The sequence below is a fragment of the Phoxinus phoxinus genome (assembly GCF_949152265.1).
Source record: "Phoxinus phoxinus genome assembly, chromosome: 16".
NCBI lineage: Eukaryota > Metazoa > Chordata > Actinopteri > Cypriniformes > Leuciscidae > Phoxinus > Phoxinus phoxinus.
The window spans coordinates 7,323,883-7,335,771 of record NC_136891.1 but is presented as its reverse complement, the minus strand read 5'-3'; the positions used below and the strand labels follow the sequence as shown (position 1 = coordinate 7,335,771).

Here is an 11,889-nt window from a genome sequence, read left to right as displayed (position 1 = left end):
GCGCATTACCGTTTGCATTTTCGTTTAAGCGAACGCACACTGGCAGCCACATTTCAAATGGAAAAGCAAAGTCCGTTTGCAACTGCGTTTCCCATATCTGACGAGTTTTGACCCTGTCATTTGAAATTGCTATTTAAATTTACCACGTATGCGTTTTCACTTTGAAATGTATGTAGTCAGCCAAAACTCAAATGGAATCACAATTCCCTACTATTTCCATTTCCGATGCCTTACACGGAAACCTGTCAATCAGTGTCAAGGGTGGGATTATGCTACGGGGCGTGTTTGTGTTGGAAAGTGAAAAAATGCAAATAACAACCTATAGGCACTGAAGTTTTGGAATACCTGGGCCACACACACACACACACACACACACACACACACACACACACACACACACACACACACACACACACACACACACACACACACACACACACACACACACACACACACACACACACACACACACAACACAACACAATGGAGCTGCTGAAAAGTACTTGGAGTGAAAACGATTCTATCAATCAGAATAAAATAAAAAAACATATGGATAAACTGCATGTTTTAAACTGTCAGAGCTGTTACACTGAAGCTCTGGCATAGTCGCTATAGCACAGTCATGAGTACAAAGGCAACAGCTGCACACCCCACCACTGCTGGTTTCACTGGCAGATGAACTCAGACTTAAAAAGAATGAGCTTGCCACCAAACCTTACAATACATATACATATATACACATACAAATTTCTGTATGCTTCAGCTTTCCAGATGTGAGAAGCAATACTGTTACGAAAGTGAAACCTCTAAAGGCAGTTTTTAAGCTTTAGCCCCAAAATCTTTATGCATGAAGCAGCTGTCTCCTGTTCTCAGTCTTGTTAAAGAACAATGCTGCTGCCAGTGCTTTGGAAAACAAAGTCAAGGCTGAACGATTACTGTCTGACGTTGTGTTTATTTTGTAATCAAGTTCCAGGAAATCCTCAGCTATACGAAAAAAACTGGTCTTGCTTTATGTACAGTAGCCTATGTCAAGTTTAGCTAAGCCTGTATTCTGTTCTGCTCCGCCTGTGCCATATTCCTACAAAATTCAGTTTTTACAGATCTCAACTTTTTGGGGTTAAAAATTATCCTAATTAAATTTTTGAGCAACATAACCAGCCAGTGTTCAAAACTATCTGCTTTCCTTAGCTCGATTTCAAAACGGTAAGCTTGTAATAATGTTTTTAATTCCAGTGGCATTTCCATGTCTTTGCGTCATTACGTCACATCTGTACACATAAAGAAGGTGTCTCGGCTAGTAGGCTTTAGCCTTTTCTCACAGCACTTGATATAATTATAATTAAACGTATCAATTTGATGGCGGATCCAGAAAGGTTCAAACGACAATCACCAGTGACAACTAGAGATTTACCCGTTGTAAAATGCAAAAGACTTCGGACTTCGGATTGACTAGAGAAAAAAAAGAGACTTCAACCGGGCCCATGCGAAAACAAGGATAAATATCGGAAGGACATTAAATGTAGTCACACAATGCTGATGTTGCTAACATTAACAATTTGAGAACAGTACGTATAATGTGCACGGTTTGCCGTGATATAAGCGATCGTTAGATTTAATCAGCGCGATTTACTGCAATGATTTCCCCCCTTAGTTGGTCAGGACAAAAGTGGATTTTAGGCTACTTGTTCAGATGACATTTTCCAGTGAAAATACTTCCAAAAAGTAGAATCTGTGATTCCGAATATCCATACCAGCGCGGTGACTGACAGCCGCACATTCTCCTCAAAACATTGGATTCATCCGCGCTGTGCCAGGCCAAGGCACAACCCACGTAAAGGTGATAATTCCGCGAATAACTGAAATTGCAGATTTCGAACAGAGATGGCGACAAAGAAGAAAAAATACAGACTGCAGCTTTATATATATATATTTTTATATAGACCTATGAATACTTTTTCTTTTTTTTTGACACAAATCTCATCTCATGCATGCCTCTCAAGAAGACATGTAGAAAGCAGTTAGAATTTTTTTTTTTTTTTTTTTTTTTTATCCAGACTAGGCTACTATAGCCTATAGTAGACTAGTCTGGATAAAAAATAAAAAAAAACGAACAGCTTTGTTGATGTCTTCTTGAGAGACATGTAGTACTCTGGTATGTCCAATTTAAAAACGGTGTCCGTTCCTATTTGCTATTAATAATTTTTAGCCAGTTTTTAAAAGGTTACTGTGGGTTTCTATTAAAATGCTAATTAATTGCACAGGGGCAATTTATAATAAGCAGTTTGAATTAAAAATAACAACCTAACTTGGCCAATCCTTACATGTCCATAAGCCTTTTTATGCCGTTATGATCATGTCACATAAATGAATAATCCCAGTCCATAACCAATTAAGTTTGAACAAGACATCAAGCCAGTCTGTACTTTAAATCCGGAAGACATGCCCACAACGAACTTGTGCAACAGCGGCTCAAAGCGATTGGTCGAGGCGCGCTGTCACTCACGGATCTCTGCCATCCCTTCCGTTCCGCCAACGAGACTTTACACAGATGTGTTTCAGGCGTGATCAGTTGAGGCGGTGGGACTCCTCTGTTCGCACAGTGGGATCAACTTATTTCAGAGGATACACCGTGCCCTATTCGGACACCTTGAGTTCAATGTGACAGGTATCGTAAACAGTGTAGGTCAAGGTGATCGGGGAGTTACTTTGTTGTAGAATTCAGCCTTTTTAGTCGTGTTTTTAAACGCAGAAGAAAATGCCTGTAGCTTCTCTCCTGCCTTTCACGGCCACTCCGAATAGGAAGTCCGCCAGCCCGACCTCCTTCAGGCTAACGGAGAAATTCATCTTGCTTTTAGTGTTCAGCGCCTTTATCACCCTGTGTTTCGGAGCTATCTTCTTCTTGCCGGATTCCTCTAAGCTTCTCAGCGGAGTTTTCTTCCGCTCGTCCTCGGTGGAGGCAGAGACGCGCACAGGTACGGTCAGTGACACGAGCACCGGGACGGGCAAGGATGTGAAGATCCTGGCCAAGATTAGAAAAGACCACGAAAAGGCGCTGATCGAGGCTAAGGACACCCTACAGAAACGAGCGGATGAGATCAAGCAAGACATCATCAACGACAAGGAGAAAGTTGTGCACGCGAATGGAGTGAAAGGTGACAGTTTGCCGTTCGTTCAGTACGTGCGGCCGCCCGGAGCAACAGGGCACGAGCCCGCGGATCCTGACATTAAAGAGAAAAGAGCCAAGATAAAAGAGGTATTGTATGTTTTTATTATTATATACTCCTGCGCTTTTCTCAGACTCTCGAAGGAAATCATGTCAGATATATTGTTGTGAAACTAAGCAACTTTCCCAGTGTAGAGAAACCAAGCGGTAGGCTATTAATACTATTTGTTGTCAGTGCCGGTGGCTGGAGAAGGGGACTGTTTGATACCGTGTCAGTTTCAGGGAACATTTCCCCAAAGAAAATGGATGAAAATACAATGTTGCAATAAGAAAGATAAGGTGACGTGTGCGCTGCGTATTGTGAAACCAGTATGACTTCTGACCTTCTGACAGGTCTGTTTAACGGGCACGTGAGTTCTGTCACTCACAGGAGAGCGAGCGCGTGTTCATTCATTATGTCTTTTATTCGCCTAATTCTAGTCTGTTGAAAACTGACACAGGCAGGCGTATTTCAGCTCGCATTAACTGTTGTCAGTATGTAGTCAACATTACTTGTTTCCCACTGTATTTTCAAATATTTGTCAGTAATCTGTTTTAGTAGCCTAGCCTGTATTTCAGTCAGCATTTCCTGTATGTCAGATAGTGCTTTAGCCTTTTGCTTTTTTAGTGAGTGGTACTGTATCTCAGTAGCCAACGTGTTTCCTGATTTGTTTAAAAATATCTCTGTCAGTATTTTAGCCATGTTCCCTGTTTTTTTTTTCCTTCCATTTAATTAAGCTATAGTTTCACTTGCGGTCTGTATTATTTAATTTTTTTCTTCCTGTATTCCAGTAGTCTGTTTTTTACAATTTCATTCGGCACTGGTTCAGTCAACCGTGGCTGTATCTGTTAGCAGTGTTTTCTGCTTTTTAGTGAGATTTGCCTGTATTTCAGTCAGTATTCTAGCCAGTATTCCCTGCTTTTTTCATATTGGTCTGTATTCACTTTAGTATTCACTATAGGCTACTATTCCTCAGTTTTTCAGTCACTGGAAATTCCTTATTTAACTCAATATGTTTTGTCTGGTTTATTTCCTTGTTTTTATTCAGTCAGTCATTATTTAAATAATTTTCGGTCAGATTTTCCTGTTTTTTGATTCATATTTTTGTGAAGTGTTTCACGTTGATTCTATTTCCTGCATTTCAGACTGGTCATAATTGATCTACCGGTAGGCCTACATGTTTTTACATCACGAGTGCATTTTTAAATATTTTTTTATTATAAAGTGAAAGCGCAAGGTGAGTCATCATTGCTTAATTGTTGCCAATAGAGTGCATCAGTTGGGTTCCGGAAGTAAAAACATCATTAATTTTCTCTATAAGGAAATAGATTTTGAATGATAACTTTAAAGACGGACCTACTGTGAGCTATAAGGTGGTTAATCCATGGTATTTGCTTTTACTGAAGCTGTCAGCCTGAATTATTTCATCTTATTTTTTATCATTCCTGATGAAAAACTACATTACCCATGATGCTGGACAGAAAATTACACCAATTAGCCTAGAGAGTTAAAAAAGCGATGCTCCAAAATATCTCCACCCACTCCTATAAAGCACTGCGTATGTAATCAGGTTGATATCCCTATAGGGGAACACATATCCTTCATATGCTCTCAAAAAACTGAAATGTTTGCATATATTTCCATTACCTTAAAATATATTGTTTTTATGCATGTATTGTGATTCACCTCAGCTGATTGGCTTAGTTCATGGCTTATAACACCTTAAATGAAGACTATTTTAAAATCCCTATGAATGAATGAAAAAAAAAAAAACTCCTGGGACCAGCGCCGCTTAAAAAGGAGGCGGGCACTGTTGCAATCAATAGTGACAATAGTAAGCTAAAACATATTGTGCTGAGCTGCTTATGGCTATAAAGTTACAGGGGCACAGAAAAAGTATGCAGTTATGCACTATTCAAGAGAGAGGGTTGAATCTTCAGTGATCTATCACTGTCCCTTTAAATTATTCTGCTGAAGTACTAGTATTAATTTGAAATATTTATGTAGGCCTAACCAATATTGGCCAATGACCAATATAGTGGTTGATATTTTATTTTAGACAAACATGTTTTCCCTACATCACTCACTTATTAAACTTCTGTTTGGAGCAAAGTTGATTTTTATCTTTTTTTATTTTTTATTATATTATATTGGCAAATTTTGCTTGCCTTTGAAAAATGCACAACAAATATTGATTGATTTAGCTGTTGATCATATCCTAAAGTGATACTGGTGTTATTATTTTTTTATTCGTTAATTTTTTATTTATTTTTTGTGCTTGGTGGTATAGAAAACTCAATCAGGTTGAGTTGAGCTTAGCTCAAAATCTTGGTAAATACGTAAAAACTGTTAAAGTATTAACTAAAACGAAACAAGGCTGTATTTTCTTGTTTCTTTCAGGATGAACGCTTTTAGAGTATGTCAGGCCAGTCTCTCTAATATTCCCTCAGTATGAGTCGAATGTAGACTTTGCATCGGCTTGATTAAATTAAATGTCCTATTGATTGAGACCCAGTTTTTTTTCCCCATTTGAATCAGGCAAGCCCAGAGTAAAGATGCAGATGAAATCTGACAGCACGGTGAAGCTTTAAAATCGCCTGTCAGTTGTATTGACCTTGTCTCCTTGTTTTCTCTGGAATTCCACCTAGTTTATCCTACACAACGAGTCACTAGGCCTACTTTTCAGTTATTTGCATAATAAATGGTGCCTATGTCCCTACTGTGTCCTCCAAATTTACATTGTGTCACTTTGTAATGCCATCCTAGCCTACACTTTGAGATTGTGTTCTACTTGTTTGCATACTAGAGGACACTTTTCCTCTCCTAATATACATCAACAGCTAGGTTCAGGTTTAGAGATTAATGCAAAGGGTTTGAGTTGATGTAAAACCTTAAACCTAAATCATGTGATCTGTCTAAAATATATTTAGTTTGATTTGAGTGCATTCAAGCGTGTGACAAAGGCAATCCCAGTCACACTGAATGGCTCACAGTGCAATGTTGATAATAAGTTAGTCCCCCAGAGTTGGATATGTTTTAAATGCCAGGATTAAACCGTTATAGAGTTATGCACACAATGCATGCGGAAGCCTCCGCGTTCCTCTCCAAGAGCGTCGGTGTTCCTGCGGATCCGACAAGCCCCTCATCCCTCCTGCTTAATGCAGCGGCTCAGCATGGGAACGGTGATAATTCATCCCTGAATAGCGGGATTTCATCCATTGATCGCTGGCATGAGGGAAACAAATAGTCACAGCTGGACCTTGTGGGGTCTCACTTGTCAGACTCGACTGTGGGCACTCTGTCTCGCCTCGCCAGACACTCTGACCTTTGAGGAGCAGAATTGCCTTCGAAAATGGATTGATCTCAACAAGGTTATGATGTAAAAAAATGGTTGTGTGAGATTTCTTTTTTCCTGCTTTTATAAGCTGAAAACTGGATAGGCCACAGTGAGATTTACAGGGCTGTTTTTGCCTCTTTGTGCACATTTTTACATGTTTTCATGTATAAAAATGTCTTTGATTGTTAGTTAATGAATGAAAATTGATTAATAGTTAGTACATTACTGGTATTAAAGTAGGCCAGAAACGGAAGTTGCGATAATCTTTTCTTCGCTACTGTGACGTATATCGGAGTGAAACAGCTGCTGGTCTGGAATGAGAAAACTGTACGGAGGGATTTGATTTTGTCCTTCGGGAATGGATTGGATCGTATAGGAAGTTGGCCGTAGCTATGGAGGCAGATCTGATTGTCAGTTGTGTAGGATGTTTAAGGTGTGTTCACGCTGCAGGCAAAAGTGGCCCAAATCCAAATTTATTTATTTTTGCTCTTATGTGACTCAGATCTGATTGTTTTATAACAGTGTGAACAGCACAAACCACATGGAATCTGATCTTTTCGATTCTGATTTGGGCCAATTGCATACAGTATGTGGTGCTAAATATACAGGTCTGGTGTTTTGCAATGTAACCTCAACCTGAACAGTCATATTGGTGTTCATGCGACACTCATTAATAACCCTAATATGTAATGCAGAAGTTATGTTAGGCCATGCAAATGTAATTAAAAAGGTTTGACTTGACAAAGTACTCCAATCCATACCTCAAAAATTCCCCACCAGATATTTGTTCATGGCACTTTAGCTAGGCTATAGTTCGAATCAAAGGGAATCTATGTGCATTAAGAACTTCACAAAGGTATCTTTGTTCATGGCTTCTTCTCACCTCCACCTGAAATGCTCTTCCTTGTGTGTGTCCACCGCAGGAATTGCTCGCAGGCAACATCACACACCCATCTGGGCTCTGAGCTCCTCTCATTCATTATAGATGACAGTGCTCTCCACACGCTCAAACCTAATTTCTCTTACCATCAATTATGCACAATTCAAGCTAATAAGAGAAATTAATTCTCATCGAGGTATTCAGTGCAGGGGGGGGGGGTTAACAGAAAAACGTATACAAATGAAACTTTAAAGGTATATGGTGGAATGGAGAGCCAAGTGTGATGGTTTCAACCTAGTTTTGAAAGAATGAAAAGTATAGGATGGTGCAGAAATGTGTAGTGCATAAAGTTAACTTTTTTTTTTTTTTTTACTGTCTTTTGCTTTTCAGATTGTAAGATGTGACTGCAGTGAGATCTTGGATTAAAGGCAAACTGTGACAGGAATTGTCTTATGTCAGATTATGCAATATACATCTTCGGTAGAGCTTTCCACATAGAACGCATTCCTTTTCATTGACAATTTCTGGTGCCATATGCGACAGTGACTGTTGGCAACAGGATGTGGGTTTGTACATGCATTTAATCCGTTTAAACATTGCATGCCACATTAACCGCTCAGAAACTACTGATTTTGCACAGTGACGTAATTCAAAATCTCACAGTGTGCACTTGACTTTATCAGGATATCCGGTAGATTTAAAGGCTCTGTATATTGTAATTGTTTCCCTTTACCAATGACAGTTCTTTGACTGTGAGAGGTTATTTTTGGACCTCTTTTGCACCATGAGCAAGTAGAACATGGCAAACTCTTTTTTTTCTCATTGCAGAACCTCTTTTGTATCTCTGATGTTTTCTCCTTTTGGTCATGGCTTTTATCCCAGGTTTGTTTGTTTTCCCTCTATCATACAGTGGCTTTCCCCCCTGAAAGCTGAAGTGCTTGGATACTAAATAATTCAGCTGTCTTTCTTTCATTTTACTTGTGAATAAGGCATGGTCTTACTCTTAGAGATAGAATCTGCTGGTGGAGAGGAGAGCGAGAACTTTTGGTCTCGTACAGCGTACCTGCACCCTTTAACAACTATGCCTGTGATCAGCGTAGGCTGTCTGGAGACTCAAGACAGACCTCGGATTATTTGGGTCAATCTCGCTTTAGCCAGAAGCAGCCCGACTGACCTTAGGTGCTGAGAAATGTAATGAATGCCCTCAAGCAATGGCACAGCTGCTGCAGGCGAAGTTAGTCCCCACTCAGTCTCGTCTTTTTTACTCTAATGTTTGGTCTTGAAGTGGCTAGAATCTAGAATGTTCTCCAATGGCCAGAATACTACATTCACTTATTTGAGGGTTATATTATGGTGTTTTTGTTAAGCGATAGCCTACTTAATAGATAGTAAGGGGAGAAATGGGGAAGAAAGCTAAATTAGAAAGGAGCTTTATCTCCAGTGGCTTTAAATGGCATATCTGATCCGTTGCTAGGATCCATGATGTTTTGCTTTTGTTGTATGAATTGCATGGTCTTTTCTACACTAAAGCACAGATTAGATTTAGCAGATTAAAAATGCATGTGGAATGGATAACGCAAGGGAGTTTTGGTTAGTGTTTTCAGAGAGCATTGGGACACTTGTACTGCAGTAGTAGTGATGGCTTGGTTTTTCCAGTAATTGAATACTCCAAAATCAGAGTCCAGCGCTGATTAGAAGAGCAATAAACATCTGCCCAGACAAGTTTGCACTGTGCATTGATCAGGAGAAGCACGAGAGGATGCAGCAATGAATCAATAAGATCAATAATAATTGAACATGAAAATAAACATGTTTATTTTAGATTTTGACGTTTGGTCTTTGAATGAAGAATCTCTGTCAGTGATGGGACTTTAAGAAAGTTGTGAAAAATGCTTGCACATTATTGTTTTAAGGGTATCATTGGACAAAATGTGTAATATCCAGATTTATTGAACAGATTAATTAATAGTTGTTGGATAATATAGTATTTTTTTTAATGGCTGATGCGGATATCTTAAAGAGAAGTCGATATATAGGCTGCTGTATCACACTGATTAAAATACAGTAAAAACACGTGCATAACAAATGATGAAATGTAATATTTATTTGCTGTTATATTTACTGCTGTAAAATAAGCAGACTTATACCTTAGAAAACAACTTCTGTGATCCTATTACAGTATTTTTCACAAATAAAAATGTTAAATATATATATAAAAATAGAATAGCCTATATATATATTTAAAAAATGTAATGTATGAATAAAAAGGAAGTAAACACTGTAACAAACAGGGCACTTGGTGATCTGGTAAGTTTGTTTTCACTTGGAGTTATGTATTTTTTCAAATAAAGACGTGGTAACATTAATTATAGGCTACATAGCCTACAGCATACAGTGAAAATGACATGTGACACTGTGCAACTGGATATAGCGCAGCATAGTTTGAAATCAAGGATTTAAAGTTTGTTGATCGTGCGTCTTCAGTGGCAGCCAAACTGAACTGTCAAAATAAAAGTCCTGCTTACGACACATTGGCCAAACAGAAAAACGTAAGTGATGATAATTCAAAAAATATCTGCGAATATCAGCCTTGGCGATGTATATCGTTTGAACACAACTATTAATTAATTATTGTCAGTTGTTAGTTGCAGTCCTGCTGTACATCAAGTTCTTCTGGCCATTCATCAGTATTAGCAGCAGTTTCTCCATTATGTAGCTGGTCTTTTGAATGCATGCCAAGTTGTTCTTGTTTTCTAGGGATGACGGGTCAATGCAAGACAAAAACCTTCTGGTGCACCGTACGACCCAACCTTCACTTCCGCTCAATGATTTATATTTTCATCTTTAAGTTTAAAGCGTCTCTGAAGCATATCAGCACTAATCCCATTTCCCGTCTTTGCTTCTTACAAATTTGAATAGGTTTTATGAGTACACAATCCACTCTCATTGAACCATAAAAATCAAACGGAGCAATAAAGTGCAAGTCTATTAAGAGTGTTATTTGAAGCAAATGACACTTTGCTTTGGTAAAAGTTCACTCTCTGATTTTACTACAGTGTTCTGAGACATTAATTTAATTTAAATATTTGGTCTGGGTTGTTTTATTATGTTTGCTCAGCCTGTTAAACAAATAATGGATGTCACTGTCTCATATTCTGTATTGAAAAGGAGGGACAAATCGATTATCCTTTCACAAAGTCTTCATTCATTTGCCACATGTCAGCTGAAGAGGGTCAAATCGTGTTGCTTTGTCTTCCATCACTAATAAAAAGGTCATGTCAATATGTGTCATGGTGGTTTTGTATTGCCGTTGTCCAAGAGCTGTTGAGAATACATAAAGGAGTGTCTCGTATCCATTACAGTGACCGTTGACACCGATGCACTGTTTTCATACAGGTGTATTAGGGTAAAACTGGTTGGCGTACAAAAATACAATACAAAATCCATCAGCTATATAAGCGCACAGGTAGGGCACAGTCTGTCATGTTTCTTGCCGGTTGCTGCTGTGAAAGCCTGTGGATTTTATGAAACTCTCTGACTGTCTGCCCTTTTTTTCCATCCCTGAAGCCAAAAGGATAAAGCAGAAAGATTGATTTTTCTTTCTTCCCCCTTTCACTGAATCTGAGAGAGTTTTCTTTTTGTGGGTCACAGAGATTCTTAAGGTTGACTGCTACAGATCTACCTCCATTTTGACAACGCATCAGGTTTAACAGTGGTGTAAATTTCAGAGCAGAAATCGTAGCTGGGAGCCTCTGGCTTATTTTGAAAATTGCAAGCACATTTTCCCTAGTTTAATTATAGGCGGTAACGGCTTCTCTCTTTGCATAGAGAATTGTGATCAAAACATAATATGCCTTTTTAATGCTTTATGAATGTGGCTTAATGACGCAGGGTCGGGCATGATCTCCGTTACATGCACAATACTAAGTCTCATATTTATTAAAGTAATTGTTTGTCTAAAAGTGTACTCACCCTTATGAAGTCTTGCTTCAATGGGCCACGTCAATTTTGGATGAATATCCAAAATGCATCATAAATGTAGTCCATATGACCATTTGCACTGTTTTTCCCCAAGTCTTTCTACTCCATTTGATAGCTTTATCTGAGGAACCGACAAGAAATTTAAGCTGTGAAATGTTGACTCGCTCTACTTACTTGGCATGTTTATTAGAGAAGTTGCAATGTCTGATTCATGAACAAATATTTTTTTTGAGTTGGATATTTTCAATGAACCTGTTGATCCAGTAGGATTCATCTGATCCGTTTTTGAAGTTTCCATTTCCATTCACTGTAATTGCATGAAAAAGAGCATATTAGCCTGCATTATTCTGCTTTTGTGTTCCACGTAAAAAAAGAACGCCTTGAAACAACAAACACAATTTTCTTATTTGACTGAACCAGTCTTTAAGTAAATATTGCTTGAACTAATTATTCAAGACAACAGTCAGTAATAAAATGTGCAAAGAAAC

At 38.5% G+C, this 11,889-nt stretch overlaps 1 protein-coding gene across 1 annotated transcript in view; it reads left to right on the top strand.

The window, feature by feature from the left end:
• Positions 1-2,419: 2,419 nt before the first annotated feature.
• Positions 2,420-11,889, top strand: part of man1a1 (mannosidase, alpha, class 1A, member 1) — a 100,662-nt gene continuing 91,192 nt past the window's right edge. The window contains exon 1 of the mRNA XM_079583790.1: positions 2,420-3,253. Coding sequence (XP_079439916.1) covers positions 2,756-3,253 — 498 coding nt within the window. The 5' untranslated portion in view covers positions 2,420-2,755. The remainder of the gene's footprint in view (positions 3,254-11,889) is intronic.